Raw genomic sequence first — 26,398 nt, forward strand, 5'->3', positions numbered from 1 at the left:
TTGGGATTGTTATGATGTCAGATGTGCATATTATTTATCATGCGTATTCTCATCTGTTGTAGGCAGACAACTCCCTTAGTATTAATGGGAGTTGTGCAATTACAAAGCTGAGAACATGTGTGCAGCAGGACTGGGGCACAATGGGACCGGCTGAGGATGCAGTGTCAGTCTTGGATTGGAATGTCTTTATTTTCCTTGGCTTGTCACAGCCTCATACTGGAGGCAGAAGGAGAAGGTTGATATAAATCAGTGACTCACTCCTTTACTCTTTAGTGAAAATCCCCCTGAAGTCAATGGGAATAGGCCATCATTGTGTGAAACCCTGACTTGAGTCTTGCCCTCCTGTGTGCTCTTTGGGTCATGATACCTTCACTCAGACTGAGTAATGCCTTTCTCTTCAAACAATTATACAAAAATAGTTCGAGTATTTGAAGAGTGTAGTACTGTTTGTACTGCCATGCAGACAGCACAATCTGGACTCTTACTCTTATTAAAGATATTTATGTTGAGTTAATTTTTCCCCTACAGAGCTCAACTTCTCCTTTTTGTTTCGTTCTGTGAAGCCATAATTCAATACTTATGGCAACATAAATCCATATTAAGCTCCAGTATAAGCAGGCATAAATTCCATTGATTTCACTGCCCCGTTTACACAGGACCGTGTTTGGTCTGAGATCTCTTTTGCCTTGGAAATAATTGCAATGCAATAAATTTAAGCTTATAACTCAGCTGTGCAATGAAAGGAGAGAATAGGGATTTTAGCAAAACAACATCTGAGTTAAATGCAGATAGCTTTGCAAATAATTAAAATCTGGGTTGAAGCCAGTGATGGTATTTTATATGCCTCAATCAGCTTTCATTCAAGTATCTGAAAACCTTTCCATGCATCAATGAAATAAGCCCTGCAATGTCCCTGTAAAAGTATTAGAAATGGTATTAGAAAATATGTTTTGCATTCCCTATTTGATCTTTACCCCAGCAAAAAGCATTGAAATCTATTGATTTCCGCCCCCCACCCCCGGAAAAAAGCTGAAAAGGATTTCAGGATTTTGTTCAAAGCAAGTGGAATGGCATTTCAGTGGATGATCTCTGAGAACATAGATGGCATTATAAATACCTGTGTTTGGATATAGATTTGTGCTCGCAGCTTTCATCCCACAGAAGATTCCAAGCTTTTTAGTGTGTGTGTGTCAAATGGCACACTGTCGGTGTCTGTCTGTGACGGCAGAACAAGTGTCCAGTGCAAGGGCACCAGTGTCATGGTGCTGCTGTTCCACTGAGAGATGTTAATGGGGGCTCTCAGGTGCAAAGTGTTAGCGGGTCAGTGCGAAGTGGGATAAGGTGGAGTCCGCAGTCACTTTATGTAGGGTTGAAAATTTGTTTTAGATTGCCTTAAATTTGAGCCTGAGCATGACTTTATTGCAGTGTAGCTGTTGCATGCAAGTTTCTGTTTGTGTTTGCTGGTGGTTTAAAAAAATTCTTGGCAGAAATCTCTCCACTAATGATGGTTTTTGTGTTGTTTTGTTGTGCTCTGCAGGGTATAAGGAAGCATGTGATTGTTTGTATGTTTCAAAGCATCAAATAATCAAATACAGTGCAATCTTAATGTTTAGCAGTTTGGGTTTTAAAATCATGTAAAGGTTAAAATATAGAGTGTTTGCCTCAGCTTTTTTATGTCAATGTATACTGTAGCTGACCTCTCAAAATTCCTTCTAGTCTTTCCCTTCAGTCCAAGCCAAAATGAGGTTTTTTTTTCTGACCACCCTTAAGATTTCTGACAGACACTAGTTTCCTGTTTAGGGTGATGCTATCTTCATATGATCTTTTGATATGCATCTTTCTGCACATGCTAAAGGCAAATATGCTCTGACATTATCTGCTCCTGACCCTTTTTTTAAGTTTTAAAAAGTAAGTGTCCATTTGCATGTTTCAGGTTTGTTGGTGCAGTCAGCATTCATTAATAGTAGATTCCAGCTGCCAGATTTAGATCTATATCTAGGCTTCAGCATTCAGATTATGGGAATACTCGTATGTGGGGTTTTGATTCAGAGCAATGCCTCATTTAGAAAGAAACCCAGAAAAGTAAGGTTGGATGCAATTCCACTATACAGACTTTAAAAAAAAAACCCAAACAAAAAAAAACGAACAAAGAAAAAAACCACAACAAAAAACCAAACACAAAACCAACCAAACAAAAAAAACCCCAAACCAACAGTGGGTTTGGGTAATTTCTGGACTTGAGTATTTAATTGTAGAGTGACAGACATATGTTGTCCGCTTCTCAGAGTCACGTGTAGCCTTTGTGAAAAGAAAAATTGTGTACAGGGCATAGAGAAAGGACACAGAGCCTTTTGTCTAAAGAAGGGTGGGCAGAAAAAACTAAGAAAGTGTTGCAAAGGAAATGGTTAAGATGGTACCTGGACACTTTCCCCAATGGCTCCACTCTCTTGCCCTCTTTAAAGAGCTAAATGCTTTTAGGTACAATGATAGGGAAACTGAAGTCTGTGGTTTTGGGGCTGAGAACCCCAAAGGCTGTTTACATGGTTGATGGCTGATGCCTTTTCTTAATCATCTTCTCAAGAGGGGTCTGAGCTGGGTTTTTGCGTGTGGAATCATGCAGAGTTTGTGAGCTTGTTTTCCCTTTCCATCAGCTAATGTACAGATTTGGCTTACTGCAACAGCAAAGGCACCTAGGAGGGCTGAAAAAATTGATATAAATATTAAGTAGTTTGGTGTGAATTCTAGGTAATTTCCATCCTGCATGGAAGTAAAGCACAGTTAGAGAGAGCTTGGTTACAGAAAACACTGTAAAATCCATAGCTCAGATGTGTAAGAAAATTCCTGCCAGTTTTGTTTTAGTTACCAGTAGTAATTTCTGAAAACTTTGCCTTTGAGTTTATACATTCTTCAAGTACTTATATGGGGCATTAATATTGTTTTGTGACATGGAAGAATGGAGTTTAGTTTGTTTTTTTCTCTATATACATTTTGACATTGCCAGAGAATGCCCAAGAATGAACATAAGGTGAAAACGGCAAGTACTGAAATAGAATCTGCTGGCACGAATGCATATGTTGAAGATTGGATGAGTTGCTGCCTGGTGTCTCCAAGGATGCTGACTTTTTTCCACTGTGCTAGGTTTCCTGAATTCTTAATAAACTGCACACCTGATGGGCTTTGTGTCCATCAGCTGTCACATTAAATACAGTGGTACAGCCCATCCTCCACCTTCCACACAGTCTCTGGCAAAGCAGAACCTGGCTTCGTTAACTGCCTAGGGATAACTCCTAGGAGGAGTTTGCAGGTGGTGCCCAGCTGGTGTTCATCGCATCCTTGCAGATACGGTGGGGGCTGTGGGAGTGCTGCATTCCAGGAGTCCCTGGGCAGCAGAGTTGCCTCTAAGACCTTTTAGCAAACCATGCAACGTAGAGCCACCCGAGTACCTCTCTGCGGACTCCAGGATGAGCAGATGGGAAAGCTGTCTTCTTTCCCTCAGTCATGTTAAGGTATGGTCAAGATGCAAGCCAGTACATTGTAGTGGTATCTCTCTATTGTCAGGGAGCACAGGTCTTCACACCAGCTCTTAGTCATCAAATTTGACCCACAACCTACTGCAAAGCTGCTTGACAAACATACATCCCGGGACGCTGAATACCTGCAGTGGTAATCTTTATGGATGCTAGTCCTCTTCTTCCCAAAGGCTGTGGCCTCACATTCTTTCTGAGTGCACCAGTTAGAAAAAGAAGGAAAACCTGAGTTACTGTTTTCCTCCTTCAATATAAAAGTTACCAGGCTTTGGAGTGAACTGCAGAAGTAGTGCTTTATATGCCTATCAGAAAAATAGATAGTAGGGCAGCACATGTTTGAAATATGCTACATGCTTCTTTGCTTTTCTTTGTTGTGATTTTATTTCTCTTCTGCTTCATTTTTAAATGTCATGTTATAAAGAAACGCAGGCTTGCTTTCATGTTCACATTATCTTTCTTGAGAAATTCCGGTATCAGTTATCTGGATATGAGAAAATTTGGTCCATGAGCTCTTCAAACATCTCTGTGTTTTTACAGATATCAATGAGTGTGAAATTGGAGCCCATAACTGTGATAGACACGCCATATGTACAAACACAGCAGGAAGTTTCAAATGTAGCTGCAGCCCTGGCTGGATTGGAAATGGTATCAAGTGCACAGGTGAGGGTCATATGCATTTGTATTTATTTATAAGGTTAGACCAAAACTGGGTCCTAGCAATTCTGAAAAAAACAATACCACACCTACAAATTGAGAAGACAAATGGTTATCAAGCTTGTTAGATCGATTTGATATGATCTGCTGGAGGACAAATTCTCCGCCATGGTAACTGTGAAATCAGCATTATCTCATGTTTGGCTGGTGGGATGGTGAAAACAGACTAGACCATGGGGAGAGGCGCTGTGTCCTTGAGGGCAGCTGCTGGGAGGCAGTGAGAGGTCTGGTGCTCCCCATGAAAACAAGATACAGGTTTTAGTTTTAAGAGTGCCCTGCAGTTTCCTCATTCAGTTACCTTGTCAGATTTCTTTGTTGGGCTGCAAATAAGCTGTGCCTGGTTTTCCAGTCAGATGACCCCACATATGTGTGGGTTTTATTATGGAGCATTATTTAAAGTAGAGCTCCTGTGCCATATGCTATTTAAAGTTTGTATTCATGGTGTGTTTTTTTTAACTAATGTTGCTTTTTTCTTTTCTTTTTTTTTTTTCCCTTTTTTATTATTTTAAAGATCTGGATGAGTGCTCCAATGGAACCCACATGTGCAGCCCACATGCTGACTGCAAGAATACAATGGGCTCTTACCGCTGCCTGTGTAAAGAAGGTTATACTGGGGATGGCTTCACTTGTACAGGTGAGCTTTCTTAGGAAAGCATTGGATGACCTCCAGTGGTCCCTTGCAACCTAAGTTAGTCTACGATCCTATACACAAAAATAGCTTTTAAACATTTGAAATTATTCTCTAATATGTCATCTTCCATTGTCTCCTACTTCACCTAAGTCACCATAACTTGAAAGAAATACTGTGTATTATACCTAGTCTAAAGCAGCCACTTTTTTCCCTTGATAAAATGCAAGTTTTTATGGAGCTTTTCTTGTTAGTTGGAGTGCGTGGCAAAATTATTAAAACAATCGTATAATTTGGGTAGTTAGTAAGCCAGTCCATTGGCTACCCACCTGAATATTTAAATAATAGGGTACATGCATTAAAATTACTTCATAAAATTGCCTAAAAAATATTTGTTCTTTCTACAAGTGAGTGTGTGCTGTCTGCCCTCTTTACTGCATCATCCTGAGAGATGGTGTCGGGATGCAGTGCTGACATACAGAATGATGGAAGTAGCTGCTTCTGAAACCTCATTTTTATAAATTGTAAATGTGATTATAAAACATTGCTAGAGAGAGTTTCCCACCCACACTTCAGTCTTATGCTTTGAAGAACAGATTAGCTCATGTAAGCTTAGTCATCAGGAGCCTTGCTATTATACTAAGTATATTAGTGTATCTGGTGATGCTACATGGAGGGTGACCCTGTTTGGAATAAAGATAGAAAACTAGTGGGCCAGGTTTTCAGCTGGTGCAAATCAGCAGCACTTTATCAACTACAGCAGGTTTTTATGGCATCTGAGAATCTGGCTCAGCAGGTTTAAGACTGAATTTGAATCATTCCAAATTATAAATGGACCCTGGCATTCTGTTTAATTCTCTTCGTATAATTTCTCTTGAATCTGATTCAGCTTCCTTAGTGGCCTTCCTAACCCAGTGCTTTTTGTTAATTTCCCATATGATGATTTCCAGGAGTCTATAAACTGCATCTTTCAAACGGAGTGCTTATGGAGTTTCTGCATTCAGTAGAACTTTTTTTTTTTTTTTAAATTTGGATACTTTATTGTTCATGAATTCAAGAGGTGGCTGGGACTCAAACTAGGGCATGCAAATGTTCTGTAAGCCCTCTGCCAAAGCATGCAGCATTCATCCTGGTAGGTACTACCTTTGATTTGTCAGCCATGGACTTTTACAAGCTCACACTGCCAACCAGACTCTTGTTGCAACAAGTAGGGTGTTTTTGTGATGTATAAAATTTCAGCTAGAGAGTAAGGGCCACAATCTATCTGAAGGGCAGCGTAGTCCAGGAGCAAGGCTGTTTTTCTCATCAGCTGTTAACCTGCAGTTTAATTTTGATCAGGTTACTTCCACCTCAGTGCCACTTTTTGTCAGTGTTTTGTATGTTTGGTAATAGATCGCCTGTTACCATATGTTTGCTCATTGCACAGTAAACCTCTTTTTTCAATTGCTGCCTCTAGGCTTTGCTGTAATAGAAACAATAACTGTAATAAAATTCACGTGCTCATTCTGAGTCTAAATTTGACCCTGTGTACTGCCTCCAATTATTAACTTTAGCTACTTTAGGAATCTGTGCCTCTCTCTGATTATCCTTTTGATTAGAAGTTGTATTTTCAACATGTCGGAAATATACCAAGCTGTTACATGTAATAGCCTCTGCACATAACTAGATTGCATTTTCTTCTGCAAGTGTTCAGAGCTAATAGGATAGTTAAAATCCTTGCAACACTGCATGCTTCAGCTGAAACAAATGGTGAGAAAACCACATTTACTGTAACCCTGCAATTTCTCTTCCTTTTACAGACCTCGATGAATGCTCAGAAAACTTGAATCTCTGTGAAAATGGGCAGTGCCTCAATGCGCCTGGAGGATATCGCTGTGAATGTGATATGGGATTTTTGCCAAGTCCAGATGGGAAAGCATGTGAAGGTAATTCTCTGTAAGCTTTAAACAACACTCAACAAATTCTGCCTTAATAATATTTTATGTTTGAAAAATTTTACAATTGGTTGCAGTTGTGGTTGTATTGAGAACTGCATGAAAATTGTCAATAGTAGTTGTTTTTTTTCAGTTTATACATTTATTGTGGACCTCTAGGTGTTCATCTCCCTATTGTATATATAAAGAACAGCTTTTTGGAGCCTATCTTACGACATGTTATTTGTGGGTCTGTTTGGTGATCCAAATGGCACTGTCAGCTGCTATTTCGTCTTGATCATTTGTACCAAGTTCTTCATTTTGTTCATAACAGTTAAACAGAAAAAGTTGTTACTTTGCCTTGGTGTATGTGAGGCTGAAAAACACTGATTTGATAGCTAATACAGTGAACATGCTTTGAGGGTTTCTGTGAGGTGCAGAATCAGAGTTTGAAGCTTGCAGAAAGTTTATACAACCACCAAAAAAAAAAAACATCCCATGAGTATTTGTTCAGTTTTGAAAGTGAGTTATCAGTTAACTGTTTACAACTCATTCATAAGAGCTTTGCATATGCAAAGATTCACAAAAATCAAATAATAAGCATGTTACCAACATGATTAAGGTCATGTATTTGATTGTAACATTTTAAATCCTCAGTTGATATAACACTGATCAGTTAAGTCAGTCAAAAAGAAGCAGCCATATGATCTGACATAGTAATAACTCATAGTAACTGGTATTTGATGGAGTTCATAAGTACATCGCTATAAATAGGACTTTTTTCCCCTGAAAAGCATTCTGTGTATTTTTTTTTAGTAATCTACCAAGAGAAATAATTTATGAGAGGGAATTTTTGTGTAAACTAGAACAATATTAGGTTTCATAATGTTTCATGAAACAATTTACTTTCAAACCTTTTAGCTAACTTTAAATAGCTTATATAGGGCCTAGCTCCTGTTGCTAAAACAGACGTTCCTTGATGTCTCAGATGTGTCCACTAAATGCAGTATTTTAAGGTCCTTTGTAAACACACACTTTTTTATTGTATCAAATTAGTTGTTCTTTGTTCAGTGCATACGGCATTCAGTACATACTGAATCAGATGCAATGATTTGGACAAAAGGCACAAAAGTGAGCTCTGCTTGCCAAACTTGAGATCTGTCAAATGCAGAAACCTGAAGATGAGCATCAAGTTCACCTTTGGGCACAAGCTTTTCCTTTGCTGATGTCCAGCTTTTTGCAGATGACTGCTGCTTTAGAATAAACTTCATTTTTTAAAGCATATCTCCTGCCATGTTTAATTTTGCTACTTGTCAGATTAGCACACTAATAAGCTCAGATTGTTTCTGGCATGGCTTCCAGAGACACTGGAAAGAGCCTTTTGCCCCAAAAAAATGTTATGGATTAGGTTCCTTAGGCTCCAAACATAAATTTTGCATGTTATTTTTTCTGGTCTTACACGGTGTGCAGAAGCAATTTACTTCCAGATCCATGTTTTCTGAACCTTTTTGCAGTTCTCTGTCTGTATCCAAAAAAGGTAAGGAACCCTCATATTTTTCCCCTCCTGTTTCTCTATCAGATATTGATGAGTGTTCACTTCCTAACATCTGTGTCTACGGTACTTGTCATAACCTCCCTGGACTTTTCCGATGCGAGTGTGAAGTGGGCTACGAGTTGGACAGAAGTGGTGGTAACTGCACAGGTAAAGATAATTTTGAACAACATGCTTTTTAATTTTCTGTCGTGGTCAGCTCCTTAGGAAATTCTTTTAAAAAGCTATACAAATCAGACTGGATATAGGAAAATATAGACTTTCCCTGCTGTATAACACAGGATTCTCCTTCTCGCCTTTTCTACGCTTCTGTTTCCCCTTCTTTATCAACCTCTGATATCCCATTGGCTTAAGAGAAGAAGGGGAAAAACAGAGCAGAGATAACCCCTCTGTCTGTCCACACCTCCCAGGTGGAGATGTGTTGTGCCTTGTAGTTTCCATTCACAGTACTGGATGGTAAGCTATGACCTTGTCATGTATTTTTTCCCTTAAGTATTTTTTTAGTACTTTATGTGAATTTTTGTTTTCCCCCATGAAATGATGAATTCATCTCAGACTACTGTTCTTCTAAAATGTGTATGTATTTTTTAGAGCTTTCTAAAGATCAGTATCTCATAGCTAATGGATTTGTGGTGGTCAGCATATGACATCTGATATATCAATGGTTTACACTGTCCTGAGTATTTTCTTACTACATGCTGGTTTTTCTTGCAGATGTTAATGAATGTGCAGATCCCACAACCTGCATTAGTGGCACGTGTGTCAATACTGCTGGTAGTTACACCTGTGAGTGCCCTCCTGATTTTGAGCTGAATCCCACCCGAGTTGGATGCGTTGGTAAGGGACCACTTCTTATGTTATTTACAAGTGAAGTTGCACAGAGGGGCTGCAATGCTAACTGCTTAGGAATAAAGTCCCAGGTCATGGAGAAGGGCTGGGACAGGCTCTCCAACTCCCACCCCGCTGCCCCTGGCTTAGAAGTTGTAATAGTGCAGCGGGAATATGTCCAGAGTGATGTAGCATGCCAGCAGTGCCCGCTGCCAGAACCAACCCCTTGGGGCTTGTTACAGCTGTCCACAATTTACAGCAGGCATGAGACAATTTTAAATTTCAACAAGCTTAAACCAACATCCAGCTGGCCCCAAGATGGCAGGCGAATGAAATTGCAGCATAAAGCCACCCATGCTTTTGGAGCATTGAGTGCAGCTTGGCTAGGTGCAGCTTCATGACTGTTGGAAATACTCTTCTATTAGGCTCCAACTGCTTAGTAATCCTCTGATTTTTTTTTTTGGCTTTTGTTTGTTTAAGAGGGCGTAGGGATGCTCCTCAAATTCAAATGTATTTGAAATTCCTAATGTTTAGTAGATGCTTTCATGCTTGTTAACCTCAAGAAGAGGAGAAAACAGTGGGTTTCTGGAACTGGAAGGACGTATAAATGCGGGTGAAAATGTGAATCAAAATAAGAAAAGGCCTGGCTGAACTGCCCTTGGTCATGCTGAATAAACTTCCTACTTTGTGAGAAGTCCAGCAAAGCCAAGAGATGGGGCACCACCATCCTATCTAAGTGGGAAAAGCTGGGCCCTCCTCGACAAAACAAGTTACTTTCGGTGGCTGTCCTGCTGTTGTGGTTTAACCTGGCAGGCAGCTAAACACCACACAGCCGCTTGCTCATTCCCCCCACAGTGGGATGGGGGAGAGAATCGTAAGAGTTGAGACAAGAAAAGTTTAATAATTGAAATAAAATATAATAATAACAATAATAATAATAAAAATAATAAATGAAAAGGAAGATAACAAAAAGAGAAATAAAACCCAAGAAAGACAAGTGATGCAAATGAAAAACAATTGCTCACCACCAACCGACCCATGCCCAGCCAGTCTCTGAGCAGCAGCCTGCCGACCAGCTTTCCCCTAGTTTATATACTGAGCATGACATCATATGGTATGGAATATCCCATTGGCCAGTTTGGGTCAGCTGTCCTGGCTGTGCCCCCTCCCAGCTTCTTGTGTATCTCCAGCCTTCTCAGTCAGTAGAGCAAGAGAAGCAGAAAAGGCCTTGACTCTGTGTAGACACTTCTCAGCAATAACAAAAACATCTCTATATTATCAACACTGTTTTCAGCACAAATCCAAAACATAGCCCCATACTAGCTACTACGAACACAAGTAACTCTATCCCAGCGAAGATCAGCACACCTACAAGAAATGAGAGCCATCTGAAGGTATCCCTCATCCTGAGATGATGTGTTGTGTTTTCCTCTCTCTTAAGACGTGTGTGTTGTTATGTGCATTCTGTGTAGATACACGATCTGGCAACTGTTACCTGGACATTAAAACTCGTGGAGATAATGGTGGCACCTTCTGCAGCAATGAGATCGGAGTGGGTGTTTCCAAGGCCTCCTGTTGCTGCTCCCTGGGCAAAGCTTGGGGAGTTCCCTGTGAACATTGCCCACTTGTGAACACAAGTAAGTTAGCTTTCCTGGGTTAAACACAACAATACAATGTGTTTGTTGGTTTTTTTCCTAATTCAGCCAGGTAACTCAAATACCGGTGTAAACATTTATTGTGTACATGCAGGGGACAGGTTTCCACCGGTCTTAACCAAAAAGTTTACTAGTCTTTCAAAAAGATTATTTAGTCAGAATATTATTATCACTTCTGAGCAAGTTTGATATTACACAAAAAACTACATTATGAAATGGAATAGCGGTTGATGTTACAGAGTAAAACCTAATGTTTATATATGGTTACTTTGTTACTTTACATTTAAATTACCTGTAATAATCTGATTAATTTTCAAAAATAATTGTGCTGAAAATGTTTCTACTATTGTAAGTTCATAAATCTATTTTGTTTTCAGCTGAGTATAAGGTTCTTTGCCCTGGAGGGGAAGGATTCCGACCAAATCCTATTACAGTTATATTAGAGGGTAATGTTTACATTTTTCTATATTTACACATCTAAAATTATGAAACTCTTCAGTGAGTGTTGTTTTTCATGGAAAAGCATGAATGAAATGTTTGTGGTTTTGTTTGAACAGATATTGATGAATGTCAAGAACTGCCTGGACTTTGCCAAGGAGGAAAATGTATTAATACATTTGGTAGCTTCCAGTGTCAGTGTCCATCAGGGTACTATTTGAATGAAGAGACTCGAGTGTGTGATGGTACGTAGCCTTCATTTAACTAGTCTTCTGCTTTTATTCTTAGAAAATGATGACAGATCAATATGTGGAAGAATTAATCTGTCCTTGAAAAGGAACATAACCAGATCAAGCAGTGTAAAGCTTAAGGGTGGGAAAATTGGAAGAAGTTGAAGTCTTGCATTGAGAGAGAAAAATTCCTTCTTGGCCACGTTGAAATATATGCGAATTTTTGTTTAAAATGATCAGATTTTCATCAAAACCAGAAAACCCAACAATTTTTCTTTATGTAAAACATAATTTACTACCAGCTATAAAAAATAGCTGTTTGGTAATGGATAATGAATAAACAGTCAGAAAAAGAGCAAACTTGCCCCACAAGTCTGCTGGCTGTTTACAGTGTGTCCATGCCTTTTTTCCACTGCTTATTTCTCTCCTGCTGATCTCAATATCCAGTTGAAGATATTGGTTGCACTGCAAAACATTTTCCTTCCCCTAGAACAGTCAGTAGTACATGTTCATCACATTACATAAACTGTCAGGTTGTATTGGATACGAAACTTTAAGCAACTCATCAAGTCCTTAAATTTCCCATTGCCCAGGCTGTCTTCAGCCTTCCAATCTGTTAATAATGTTAATACAGTGCCCATGATGTGCCAAACACTGCAGAAATGCAAAAGATTCAGGTCCTAAATTAAGGCTGAACCAAAGTGCTTCATCCATATTGTGCTTATGTAGCTCAACAAATGTTAAAGAGGAAATCTACCTCTATGTTTTTCCTCAGTGGTGTGTCAAAGATAGTTTAAAATGGTAAGGCTAGTGAAATACGTTTGAACTTTTAGAAACTGCAATGTTTTGGGGGAGATGTTGTGTTTGGATTTGGTTGGGGTTTGTTGTGGTTTAACCCCAGCTGGCAACTAAGCACCACACAGCCGCTCGCTCACTCCCCCCCGGTGGGATGGGGGAAAGAATCAGAAGAGTAAAAGTGAGAAAACTCGTGGGTTGAGATAAAGGCAGTTTAATAGGTAAAGCAAAAGCCGCGCACGCAAGCAAAGCAGAACAAGGAATTCATTCACTGCTTCCCATCGGCAGGCAGGTGTTCAGCCATCTCCAGGAAAGCAGGGCTCCATCACGTGTAACGGTTACTTGGGAAGACAAACGCCATCACTCCGAACATTCCCCCCTTCCTTCTTCTTCCCCCAGCTTTGTATGCTGAGCATGACGTCATATGGTGTGGAATACCCCATTGGCCAGTTGGGTCAGCTGTCCTGGCTGTGCTCCCTCCCAGCTTCTTGTGCACCTAGCAAAGCATGGGAAGCTGAAAAGTCCTTGACTATGTAAACACTACTTAGCAACAACTAAAACATCAGTGTGTTATCAACATTCTTCTCATACTAAATCCAAAACACAGCGCTATACCAACTACTAGGAAAAAAATTAGCTCTATCCCAGCTGAAACCAGGACAGGGTTTTTTAAACAAATGTTAAAGTCTCTTGATGAAGTAAACATGACATCTTGTGTTGGGAAAGTTGCTCACTTTCCCCAGTCAAACAGACCTGAACCATCCAATCAGTCTGTTTTAGCATCATTACTTACTGAGTTGGGCACTCCACAGGGAACATCTTTGGCTCTTGTCCAGACCTGGGAATCCAGAATGGATGAGATCCTCAAATACTATTTTTGTGCAATAGGTGCAAAAAACAAATTGCTGTCTCTGAGCTGCCTAGACATATCAGAGTTCCCATCTTCGCATCACAGCCAGGCTTTCCATGGCCACCTGTGCCGCCACTTCCTTCTCTGTGTGGGCTTCACTCCACCGTGACCTCACTCAGAGCCCTTTCAGCTCTTCTCCACCAGTACCTTCCTACCTGAGGTGTTCCTGAGACATTTTCATTCTCAGAAGCACAATTGAGAAAGCTTCTTTGGCCACTCACTGCCTTTTTGTTCTCTTCTAGATGTGAATGAGTGTGATACACCTGGCATATGTGGACCTGGCACATGCTACAATACTGTTGGGAACTACACCTGCATCTGTCCTCCTGATTACATGCAAGTCAATGGAGGAAACAACTGCATGGGTACGGATTGGTTTTTTTTTTTTTTTTAAAGCTTTATCTTAGTGCTTTGGGCTAGGGCTTTACCGGGCACAAATCAGAACTATTTCTCTGAATTTAATTATACAAGAATTAACTGAATGAAATATAAAGCTTCTTTCATTAATTTTATTAAATAAAGCAAGGCAGATCACTTTTAATACAGATCTTTCTGTATCTCATCAGAACATCTCCTTTAATTTGATATTTTCTATGTTCATCCCTTCCAAGTTTCACTTCAGCTTTAAAAGCTTCTACATGTGAAACACTACTAAAATTACTAGACTTCACAGAATGAAGTCACAAGCTGTGTACAGTTCTTAAGGGGAACCATAAACAAACTGATGTTTTTTCAGTGTTGGGCAAAAGGCCAATATTAAATCCTTTGATGAGTCTGATCAGTGTTACAGCCGTGTTGGTTGCTCTTGAATATTTGTATTGCAAACACTTTTTCATATTTTTAGAGTAATCTTCTAGGGACAAGCTGTTCTGTATTCTGCAGTGCTGCAGCATCTACTTGACAGGGGTTTAAAAAGTACATTATTTGAAGGAGGTATCTCCTAAACCCTTCAGGTACATCATCTTCCATAAGAGTTGCTAATGCATTGGCCTGGGTTTTTCTTCATTTTCACAGATATGAGAAGAAGTCTGTGTTACAGAAATTACTATGCTGACAATCAAACCTGTGATGGTGAGCTGCTCTTTAATATGACCAAGAAAATGTGCTGCTGTTCCTACAACATTGGACGTGCGTGGAACAAACCTTGTGAACAGTGTCCTATCCCAAGCACCGGTACGTTTTTGCATTGCAAAGCTATTGGAAAGCCTTGGTAACATCATATTTACTATTAGTGGGTGTAACATTGTTAGAGATGCTATGTCTTTGTCTGCCCTTGTGTGTCTTCATTCATCTAAATGAAGGGATTAATTACTTTTTTGTCCTGGAGGTGATCAGTCCTAGTCACAATGAAGGCATACGTGCAGTGCTTTGTGTGCACGCTGCTGGGCCATGCCTCCTTTGTGACAGTTTCCCTGTCTGTGAGACTTCATGCTTTATATTGGTTAATCTGTCTTGTTGATCCAGTGTTGAGGCACTGACCAAGGTTTTATTGGCATTGCTCCAACAAATATGGTGTCTGCTGTGCTGTGCCTCGACTGCTGATTGCCACAAAGGGCATTTGTGGTAGCCGTGGGTTTAAAGAGGTATCTTGGTCTCCTCTGAGAATGATCTGTGTCAAGCAGCTAAATGTAAGATGTAGAAGTTTCTGGGCTAACTGTACGGGCATACAGGACTCTTCCACACTGGGTAAGACTCTGCAGAGTTGAGCCCAGGACATCCCACTCTGGTTCGAGGTGGTTTGCTTAAAGAACAAACTTCCTGGATGCTTATTTGAATAACTTCCAACTTACAGTTCAGGTTTTTAAAAATCAGATCTGGACTGTAATGCACAGCATATGCAAAGCAAAATCAGCATGTGATACCAAGCCCCCTACATCTTTTTATTTGCTAATTGCAACGGCCTTTGAATGAGAACCCAAGCGCATACTAAGCGCACCACATCATGAGCCTCGGGGAAGAGTCTGCATACCTCTGTGTGCCCTGCAGGTACTGAAAGAAGTAGAAGAAGAATTTTCTTGGGCAAAGGGTGTAATGAATTTTTGACTGTTGATTAACTCCAAATACTATAATCGCTGCTTTGTTTTCCTGTTGCAGATGAATTCTCCACACTCTGTGGAAGTCAAAGGCCTGGCTTCTTCATTGACATTTATACAGGATTACCAGTTGGTGAGTTGTAATTTCTGTTTTGAACTAAATTCCATGCTACCTCTGCCCAGGGAAGAGGGGAGGTTTGTTTTCCCAATTATTTTTTTCATGAGAGGAATAACAACTAAACATTGTAATGGAGTTCAACCCTCCGTTTAAGTCTGAGCCTGCAAACTTTCTGCCTAGCTCCTCCTAGCTGGCAGCAATGATAATTGCTGCTTGTAATCAAGGCAACATAAAGCTCCAAAGAAACTGTAATCAGGCTTACATGAGCAGGGCACAGATACCGAGAATAAGAGGTCTGGGAGTAAGGCCAACCAGCATTTGGTCTGAAAGAAATTAGGATTCTTTCTTTCAGACTAAAGCAGAGATTTAATCTGACATTTCACATCAGTCCCCCTGTGTATTGGTTTGACACAAAAATCCTTTTTTTCTGCTCAGCTGGAATATTTCTCACATATGTTATTGTGTGTAACATTTGAATCGTGAGTAACAAATTGCAAAACAAAAAGAGGGAGAGAATGAGGAATTCTAAGACAAGGAGTTGAGTAAATCCCTAGTGGTTCTCCCTTTTGTTTTTATTCACACAAAAATGCAAATAAGAAGCAGATAATGTGCCCTCTAACAAACAGAGGCAGCATATAGGCAGTAATCAGGTGCTTTAGCATTAAGCTATTGTTGTGATGCAGTGTTCAGCTAGTTAGATGGAAATATTTCTAGTAAAGTGGGGAATGTAATTTTTAAAGAAGTTACAGAAATGTACAGTATTTATTATCTTACTCATCCCTTATATAATCAGAGGACTCAAAATTACAGAATCTAATATAGGATATAAAGAGTTTGATCGAGCAGCAAAATAAAAAAATACATTATCTGATGGAAACTCAACGTTTCAATGATAATTTCCCACCATATTCCTTGTGGCTTTGGGGGAATCTCTGAACTCTTTCATGTTGTCAGAATATTAAAGATGTGTAACTTAAGGATCCTATAGGCTAGACACATATAATTGTAATAGCAGCTGGGTTTTTTCCTACCAAAATCGGTTACTCAACCCAGGTGTATATAGAACATTTGCAAACCCTGGCTGCCCGGCTTAATCAATCTAGTTAATAGCATGTTGGCAGCCAGATGTTACCTGGCATTGGCACTTTCAAACTGTTACATAAAAACATGAAAGTCTTTTCAGGTTAACAAGGATAAAACAGTGCAAAACTAATTCAGACAAGTGTTTGCCTTTGGTCATGCTCTCCTGTATTAAACCAAAGAGAGTTACATTCTCTGTTTGGCTCTTTCCAATAACTCCACTGCAACACTCAGAAAGATGAGAGGGTTCATCAGGGCTGTGGGTGGGAGACATGAGGAAGGACGTGTTCTACCCTCTGCATTCCTATGTGGCAGGATATATCTTGGCTACAGTGAAGAGTCAGAACCTGAGGAAATAGGAAATATCTACATTTCCACAGTTTGGAGTGACTCACTGTCTGTTGCAGCTGGGAACATTCTGATGCTCACGTTAGATGTTTGATAATTCTCTTAAGGATAAATGCTTTCTGTAGCAGAATTCATGAAGTGCTGTTTACAAGTATTTAAAAAAATTTCTTCTTGCAGATATTGATGAATGCAGAGAAATTCCTGGAGTGTGTGAAAATGGGATCTGTATAAACATGGTTGGCAGCTTCCGATGCGAGTGTCCTGTGGGTTTCTTCTACAACGACAAGCTACTGATCTGCGAAGGTAGGGCGCTGATCTCATTCAGAGAAATGGGATTTCACCAGCTGGCAATTCAGACACTGGCAAATCTGATATACTTGCAAGTCATCCTTAATGAGGGGAAAATATTGGTATCAGTGTAATAAGTCTATGTTAATTAAGACATTTTGCATTCTTTTGCACAGAAAATACCAGATTTTCCATCAGACATCTAAGGCCTTGAAGGAGCATGAGTCAGCAGTCATGGGAAGAAACATTGTTTTTCACATTTGACAGTAAAGCCAAGAAAAGAGTAGTCTTGAGTCAGATCATGAGCACATTTTTTTTTTAATTCCAAGATATTTTTTTCTAATGGAACAAAGATTTCTGTAAATAATATAACACATGATAATTCTTTTCCAATTTAGACATTTCCTAACATTGTATTAGTCAGTTTAATGGAGAAACTGAAGACAGCAGTGTGAGTTGCTGTCATTCTCTGATGAGGGTTATGACTGCTGACAACACGGGTGCTGCAAGCAAGGCATTGAGAGCGTCTTTTGTATGCTGCTTCTAACTGAAACACAGTTACATTTCTAGGGAAATAAAGTTCTCTTTTTGCAGCAGCTAAAGTAAGGAAAATTGGTCAAAATTTTTTGCCTAAAATTTTGTGGTGGTGTTTACATTGAAAGCTACTAATATCCAAGAGGGATCTTGATGCTGTGTTATGATCAAGGGAGATCCTCATAGTCTCCAGTGGAGATCTATGCAGACATAGCAGCTTACTTATTCTGATCGCAGTCTTAGGACTGAAATCCACCCAAGTGAAGTGTTGCAACAGGCCTTTCATGCACCCTCCAACACCTTCAGAAAACCATTATATAAATTCTCTAAATAGGAATTATTTTTACAAATAGAGCATGTGGGTTTGGGATCACTTCAGGGAGATACCTCAATGTGGTAGGTATCATGGAGACACCTAATTACTTTCATCAACATATTTATTTTTTCAGAATTAGAAAGAAATTCCTATATTTGGGTAAGGTAAATACTCTTTATACTAAAATCAAAGTGGTTTTGATGTTTTTCTAGTACCAGCTTACCATATCAATCAAATTCCTTTTTTGTATTGACAGATATTGATGAATGCCAAAATGGACCAGTGTGTCAGCAAAATGCAGAATGTGTCAACACAGCTGGTAGCTACCGTTGTGATTGTAAACCTGGCTACAGGTTCACATCAACTGGCCGCTGCACTGGTGAGTACTTGTGGCTTGTTTGTGTGAGAGTCTGCAAAAAGTAGTAGATTTTAAAAGAAGTCTAAAAAAGCATATCTCTTCTTCAGAAAGATGGTATACCAGGAGATGATCTGGGCTCCAAGAACCCTCCTCTTAAAGCCTTTTAGGGCATCGCATAAACATTCTGGTAGTTCCCAGAAGACTAATGGGCCCATCCCACAGAGGCATAAATGAAAGTTAATCACCTGAGCAGGTGTTTGTCTTCCACTTTATCCTACCAACCACAGACATTTTTCTTTAGCCCATGTCATGTCTAGGGAGGAAAGACCAATTGATTCACTACCTTTTAACTAACTATTTTCTGACACTAAAAGTTCAGTTGCGGTCCTGACAGAGACCTTCCTCTGCATAAATTCTTTGATTTTCATTATAATTTGCTAGATGTGTTTTAACAATTTATTTGCCACTTGTATTTTTACAAACAAATCGCTGCTTTCTGGGATCTCTGCTGATAAGGTGGGCTTATCTGCTAGGCCATATGCAATAACTAACTTAAAAAGCTTATTGTTAAACTTCCTAACTTTTCTGTGAATTTAAACAGGCCCCTGAACATTATTTTTAAATACTCACTGACTGGAACTGCAGTTCTCTAATGTATTTGCTCTGTCTTCTAATATTGTAGTCCAGAGAGGCATTCATGTTATCTTGATTTCTTGAAGAATTGCAGGCATTTCAGAGACTGCTGTGAGCCAAGCAGCTGTAAATATTATATACATTTCTGAATAAAATAATAGTTACAATGGAAAGTGGTAACATTTTCCTTGGGTATTTGCTTCTGAGTTCTTGAGCTTTAGGAAGTGTACTTTTCCCTGTAGTGCAGTTTTTCATTGTTTCATGTGACCCTTAAGGGAAAAGGGTGTAGGGGCAACCAAAACACTACTATGAGAACCAAAACTTTGTTTTGTTAAGCTATACAGTGGTACATGTAAATATTGAATATGTTCCTAATGTAATTGTTGTTGTTATGGGTTCGTTACACCAGTACAGGAAAAGCCAGGGAAGATTCTGATATGGGTTACAATACACAACATGATTTGGCACAAACAGTAATACTTCCCTGTATTTTGCTCTTATTTTATATTTAGTGAAAATAAAGTTACACAATTAGAATCAAAATAAAAGTGGTTGATAAAGTACTTGATCCAGCAAAGGAAGGAAATTCCCCACCGCTCTGCCGAGAGCAAAGAGTGTGAAGCACCTTGCAGTATTGGATCAGTCATGCTACTGCATGGAAAATAATCACATCCAGTAGTTTATATGCTATTGAATCAAAACTGATGTATCACAGCCACTAGTACTATGAGGAGTACCGCATTTATCTTACTATCAAAATAGCATTCTTCTGATGCTATCTATTGTGATATAATAAATAATTTTTCATATAAACTCATTTTTGGCACTTAAGACGATTCTGCCTCCCAATTTTTTAAAAAGTTACAATGTTCTCTGTTTACCCCAAAAGAAGTGACTTTCCCTGGGACTTTAATTCATGGTTCATTTGCCCACAGAGCACCAAAGAGAGTCACAGTTTTTCTTTCGTCTCTACTCTCCTGAGCTGAGAAGATTAGGAGTTCTTAAGGCAGCATGTTGTCCAGCATTGGTTTCCTTTCTGCCTCCTTTAGACTCTAGTTAGCGTTGGTCCTCAGTGAACACCCATCCAAAGTTACTAATGGCCCCAGCTGATGTACAGTAATCCTGGGAACGCTGGCTGTTGGGATTGTCTGTGTGCTGAGTAGAGTGTAGAGAAGATTTAGTACATGAAGTTCTTTGCAATTAGGAACAGCTTGACTCTTGACTCTTGATTTTGCAATGAACTGGGGATGGTTTGGTAAGAAACTGCATCTGCTTTGCTTGTAAAAGCATGTAAAAGAAAATTACTGAACACTAAAATCTAATCAATTCTAATACAAGCTTATGGCAGCACCTCAGCTCTCATATTTTGGAGCTGCAGCAGACAAAATGCCAGGAAGCATATTGAATCAGACCAGCTCTTGTTGGTGAAGAGGTAACTTCTTGCTGTTTGAGCTTTGTGCCGTTTACAGGATCATCACATTGCATGAGACGTGGATGTTACAACACATGTATACCTGTACCCATTTTATCTCTGCACAATGAGTAGATAAATCTACAGTGCATTTTTTCCCTCTGTAAGCTTAGTGAAAAAAAGTGTGGGATTCATCTCCCTTTCTGTTTTGTATGATTTCTGTGAGTTAATCAAGCAATTTGTGCTCTAATCAAACGTAGCTAAAAGCAAGTAGTTGCTTTCATGAGAAGGATACAAACTGTGATTTATATGTGGCTTTCATATCTGCTGCATAGTCAATGTAGAGCACTCAGAAATCTCCCCGTACAATTTCATGTCATTAATTCTGCTTTTCAAAGCTGTGGCGATATGCTTTCCCTCCAGCAAGAATTTGTGTTTGGTAGATATAATTTTTACCTTAAATTTTTTTCAGCTCCACAAACGTTGGAAAAGGTAATTTGCAAGCAAATAGCCCGTTTTCTGATATTTACTTGGTAATGCTTTTATCATTAATAAATTAAAAATACTATTCTGAATTAGGGCCGTGCACTGGATTCCAACTATCATGGTTGCTGCTAATGCATCTTTCCAGCCCTGTAGTTTAGAGGCCTTAACTTCCACTGTGCCTCTTTATTTTCAGATCGGAATGAATGTCAAGAAATTCCCAATATCTGCAGTCACGGGCAGTGTATTGACACTGTTGGAAGTTTCTACTGCATTTGTCACAATGGATTCAAGACCAATGATGACAGAACAATGTGTATAGGCAAGTATATCAAATTAAGCTGTACTTAGGCTTCCATTAAGATAGTTATTAAGTCTATCCTCTCCTCATAAGGAGTTGCATTACAAGCACTGAGATTGTGAGCCATTTACCACCACGCAAAGGTGCAAAAACACCATAGCTGGCAATTAGGAAGCTGATAATGAATAAGAACATCTCATTACAGTGGAATGAACCTTTAAAAATACATATCCTATCTAATGAATTGCTAATGCTTTCATTTTTCAGGAAAATGTTCTATTCTTAGAATTTTCTGAAGCATTTTGTCTCATTTATTCCTTTAGGCAAGAATAGATTAATATTGCCATGCAGCAATTGTGTACAGTCTACCTGTTAACAGAGTAAGTGAAGAGATTTCTTGCCAGAAAAGTGCGCTTTTCAGAAACAGAGTCATCTTCATAAAGAAGAAAATTCTGTGTTTAACCTGTTCACAGCTGTTAGTGTAGTGTCTGTTGTCTGCACAAGATGAGGAGATTTCACAACGCTTGTGATTAAAGATAGCTTAGAACTCCTTTGGGAAGGGTGAGATAGGAGCCACAGTAAGATAAATGATTGCTGGACCCTTGATTATTTTTGTAGATATTAATATCAAGTGTATAAACCTGTGTAAAATCTTCTTTTTGGGAGATAAAACAATCTTTTTCCCTTCTATTCACTCTGTTGGCAGTCGATTATTTCTTTTGCCTGTGGGATAGCTACAGGCTTTCCTTTCCCCATCAGTGATTAAAATTCTTGCTGCTTTTTTTTTCTCCTTTGTAGATATTAACGAGTGTGAGAGAGACGCCTGCGGCAATGGAACCTGCAGAAACACCATTGGCTCTTTCAACTGCCGCTGCAATTTGGGGTTCATCCTCTCACACAACAATGACTGCATAGGTAAGGAGTATTGAGCCCAGTTATGTGTTTCTAAGACTTTCTTCTTCTAACGGAGGTGTCATTTGTACCATAGTCTCTATTGAGTTAGGATCACACCTTGCATGGTCTGCATGATTAAAGACAAAAACTGATTTCTTCAGTCTGAAAAGGCCTCTTTGATTATGCACTCCGCACTTTTCTATAGCCACTGAAATGTTTGTATGTGATATATGCCATTCCTTTTTTTGCTCTTGCTTTGACAATTTTACGACATAGACCAACATTGGTATTTTCCCCTCACTTGCTTTTGAAACAGGGGATTATTTATGTATTATCAGTTACTGTGCCGATATAGTGGAAACAGAAATCTCACCTACCCAATTTCACTTGCTGCAGGTGTTTGTTATATATCTTTCAATGTTTTTTTTTTTAGATGTGGACGAATGTGCAAGTGGAAATGGAATGCTCTGCAGGAATGGTCAGTGTGTGAACACGATCGGGTCCTTCCAATGTCTTTGCAATGATGGCTATGAGGTGGCTCTGGATGGAAGGACTTGTGTTGGTGAGTGCTTTTTTTTTTTTTTTCTTTTTTTTAGAGTAGAAAAAAGCACAGCAAACCTTGAGGAGATACTCTTAGTAAAACAGTAGAAGAGGTCAGAGAGAACTATCACACTGTCATCATTGTACCTACCAGAAGAAAACAATGACAAGAGGATGAGAAGAGGGCTCTTCTCTTGCTCCTGGGAGGTTCCACCACCATCAATTTGATGGAATCAAAATTAAAGCAGCATCAGCCACAGATTTATTGAGATAACAGCAATTATCTCAAATAAATTGTCTTTCTTTTCTTTTAGATGTCAATGAGTGTGCACTGGAGCCTGGAAAATGCTCACCAGGCACATGTCAGAATTTGGATGGATCGTTCAGATGTATCTGTCCTCCTGGATACGTCCTGCAGAATGACAAATGTGAAGGTGTGTATAAAACAATCCTTCTTCTATCCCGTTTCCTAGCTACTCACAGTTGTTACCACTCTCCTCTGCGTCTAAACATGAGCAATGTCTTTTGTGACAGTGTACAGTTCTGAACTGTAGCCACTAGTAAGTCGCTCACTCCCCTGAAAAAGTTTCACCAACTTTTGTTTGAACCAGAACTACCTGATCTGATCCCAAGAAAAGTCTAATCCCAGGCTGTTTGGTTGATGGTACATTGCTGAGGTTTGCCCACTGCATGAGGATTTGAAAACTAATCCTAGATTTTGCACCTGGATTTCTTGGTCCTTTTTCTGTCTGTTCCTTTTTGTTTGACCTTTTTGTTTTTCAAATCTGTTAGATATCAGTGATGAAGTAAGGTTACATTTTATTGTAGTACAGCTGCCAGTGTAGACATTTTTATTTCTCATCTCTTTAATTACTTTTCTTGCAGACATTGATGAGTGTGTGGAACAACCAGAAATTTGTGCCCTGGGCACATGCAGCAACACTCCAGGCAGTTTCAAATGTCTGTGTCCAGAAGGCTTTGTGTTGTCTTCCACAGGAAGGCGATGCCAAGGTAAGTTCATTCCTATTTTCTGGCATTTCCAAATTTGTTTGCTGCTTTATAAGAGCCTTATTAGCTGCCTGTTTCTAATATAATGAGGAGACTCTGGACTCAAACAGTGTTTTTTCACAAGGAAAACATGATAATTCTGTAGTTGGGGCCAGGTTCTGTCTTGCCCTAACATCTGTTTGTCATTAAAGAGAACATTGCAATAAAAGGGGCGAAGATAATGTTAAATGCACCAGGTTAAGTGAGGAAATTATGTTGCCCTGCAGCCCTTTCTTGCACCCCTGGAAGAAATGTTGAGGCTACCTGGACTCTGTATAGACTGTGACATGTCTGATACGGAGATGGAACACGAACACAGGCAGGAGACTACTGCAATGCACTGCTAAAGGCAGCATTTCCAGGAATAAGGCTGTTCTTAGCACTTATCAATTTCTCCATAATACTTGTTATATGCTATTCCTCTCCACAGATGTGTGGGTGGAAAAAAGATTGATGGAAAAAATTTGCAAACAGTGTTCTACAGACAATAAGTACCTATTTGCTTAGAAAAGTCTGAAGCGTCTTTTGGCCTCTAGATTACGGCGTACACTGTTCAGAGCCTAAATGTGGGCACTAAGACAGAGATCAGATGCTAAAAGCTGAACATCTAGTAATGAAAAGCCACAGGTTAGTTTATTTTGTGGATAAAGAACAAGCACAGCAAATTAGGGAGTGAGTTATTTTAAAGACTTTGGAAATTATTAAATAGATACATCATTACATGTCCTATACACAGTGTGCACAGTGGGAACCACTGATGAGTAAGACCTTTATAAGGACCTCTGTAGTTATGCTTGGCACAGAACGGTGATGCTTGTTGACACCATAGTGAGTTCTTCACTTCACAGTGGGCTAAATGAAACTGTGGTTTTGGTAAAAATGAATCCAACCTGCAGTAAACATTCATCCAAGTCTCCAAACCACCATGCAGTTTGGCAGTTACTTCACTCAACTTCAAGAAGGCAGCACGGCTGTTTTAGCTGTGCTTTTGTAGCTTATATAAATGAGATTTCTTCAGCCTGAGAGTATTATTCTCTTCAGGTAAGGAAAAAAAATCACAAAAAACCCCAAGAAACAAAATCATTAAAAAAATTGCAACCTAATCTTCTCCTTTATAAAAACAGACCACTGTTTCACACATAATGTCAGAGGAAAATGCACACTTGTGTGTATGAACTTTAAGTGTGCTTCTCCCCATCCCCTGAAGAAGACCGTTTTGTTTTCAAGTATCTCAGGCCAAACAAAGTTTTGTTTAAAACTTCCCATTACCTAGGACTCTTGTAAAATCTGGACATTGCCCAGGATTGATGCTGCAGCCGGAAAACTGGATGAGCAGCTGCTTCCACAACTGCCCTGTTGCTGTCCCCCTGCCAACGCAGGGAGCTGCCAGCTCTCTGCCTGCTGGATGCTTGTGGTCTATGATCTCAGCTCTGCTCCAGCATCCTGGTTACCCAGCTTAAGGGAGTAAAATGTAGTGCCACTGGGCCCGTTTTCTTTGTTTGTGTGTACCTCAGGGAAGAATGAGGAAGGAAAGCGCTATTGAAAATTGCCTCTCATTTTAACACTACACAGTATTATCATTGCAAGTTGATTAAAATCACTTGACTCAAGTGATTCGTAGTAGTAATGGAATATAAATAAATTAAGCCAATATTTACAAAGGGGAGTGAGGATTAGAGGGGAGTACAGCCCTTCCATCTCTGATGGACAAAAGAGAGAAACCCCTCCTTTTCCATGACTGAAGTAGGACACTCTATCCTATAGCTTTCCTTTACTGCGGTAGGGAGCTCCCCTCCCTCTTCAGGTCTTCCCTAGTCAGAGACAATAATAGTCCTTCTTGATACACTCAGATGGAAGTTGGGTATTTTGTTGGGGGGCCCCCTGTAATTTTGCAGTTAACACCTCTAAGTGAAAACTGTGCCAAAGTAACCCTAACTGCTCATAACAAGTTCTTCTCTATGCAGATCTGAGAGTAAGTTACTGCTTTACCAAATTTGAAGATGGAAAATGTTCTGTGCCGAAGTCCCGAAACCACTCCAAACAAGAGTGTTGCTGCGCCTTGAAGGGACAGGGATGGGGAGATCCCTGTGAACTCTGCCCAGAGGAAGCAGATGGTGCGTATTGAGTAGGTTACCTTACGGTCACGATAACCTCTCAGAACTGAAAGAAGATTGGGATTCTTATAAGAAGGAATTAGGAAAAATAATTTTCCAGAAGTGTTTAACCCTAACAACTGTCATTGCTCTCTGTAAAGTAGATGCCATTGCAGTCTCAAAAAACATATTCCTTGCATAGTCCCGTCTCAAGCATATTCCTTTTTTGCTTATAGGTTTGTTAGTATGATTAGGTGCTGAGTAGTTGCTCTGGAGGTGTCACATACTGAAAGCAGAAAGTAGTAGGTCCTTGATAGGCTCTGAGTGGAAGTACCTGCAAGACGCGAATGGAATTCATCTAATTGTAAATAAGTATAAGAAGGGGCACCATAAATATGAAATGTAATTTAAAAAAAAAAAAACAACAGTCAAGTTAGATCCATCTGAATCACCCTGTTACATTTTGTGACTACATTTTGTTAGTAAAAAAATCTAAATTTGCAATCTTATCAATATAAATGACTTGCAAAACTAGCAGGGAATGACAAAACACAGGCCTTGATGAGGGAAAGCCTCCCTGGACTGTTGCTAAAGAAACACTTTCCTTTGTTAGTATCCTTTGTAAGACTGAGTAACTAGGCATCAAGCAAGTCAACAGGCCTTTGTACCATCATGGTGCAATTTGCTGAACAAACTAATTCATGCTGACAAATGTGGTTAACAGCATTACT

At 39.5% G+C, this 26,398-nt stretch overlaps 1 protein-coding gene across 1 annotated transcript in view; it reads left to right on the forward strand.

Annotated features, from left to right (window-relative positions):
* Positions 1-26,398, forward strand: part of FBN1 (fibrillin 1) — a 158,424-nt gene that overhangs the window by 112,693 nt on the left and 19,333 nt on the right. The window contains exons 32-50 of the mRNA XM_075160043.1: positions 4,065-4,187; positions 4,753-4,875; positions 6,669-6,794; positions 8,362-8,484; positions 9,049-9,171; positions 10,635-10,799; positions 11,195-11,263; positions 11,375-11,500; positions 13,433-13,555; positions 14,205-14,363; positions 15,285-15,356; positions 16,947-17,072; positions 18,164-18,286; positions 20,989-21,114; positions 21,892-22,008; positions 22,421-22,549; positions 22,842-22,961; positions 23,413-23,538; positions 25,539-25,688. Of these exons, the coding sequence (XP_075016144.1) occupies positions 4,065-4,187; positions 4,753-4,875; positions 6,669-6,794; positions 8,362-8,484; positions 9,049-9,171; positions 10,635-10,799; positions 11,195-11,263; positions 11,375-11,500; positions 13,433-13,555; positions 14,205-14,363; positions 15,285-15,356; positions 16,947-17,072; positions 18,164-18,286; positions 20,989-21,114; positions 21,892-22,008; positions 22,421-22,549; positions 22,842-22,961; positions 23,413-23,538; positions 25,539-25,688 (2,349 nt within the window). The remainder of the gene's footprint in view (positions 1-4,064; positions 4,188-4,752; positions 4,876-6,668; positions 6,795-8,361; positions 8,485-9,048; positions 9,172-10,634; positions 10,800-11,194; positions 11,264-11,374; positions 11,501-13,432; positions 13,556-14,204; positions 14,364-15,284; positions 15,357-16,946; positions 17,073-18,163; positions 18,287-20,988; positions 21,115-21,891; positions 22,009-22,420; positions 22,550-22,841; positions 22,962-23,412; positions 23,539-25,538; positions 25,689-26,398) is intronic.

The sequence above is a fragment of the Calonectris borealis genome, chromosome 11, assembly GCF_964195595.1.
Source record: "Calonectris borealis chromosome 11, bCalBor7.hap1.2, whole genome shotgun sequence".
Taxonomy (NCBI): Eukaryota; Metazoa; Chordata; class Aves; order Procellariiformes; family Procellariidae; genus Calonectris; species Calonectris borealis.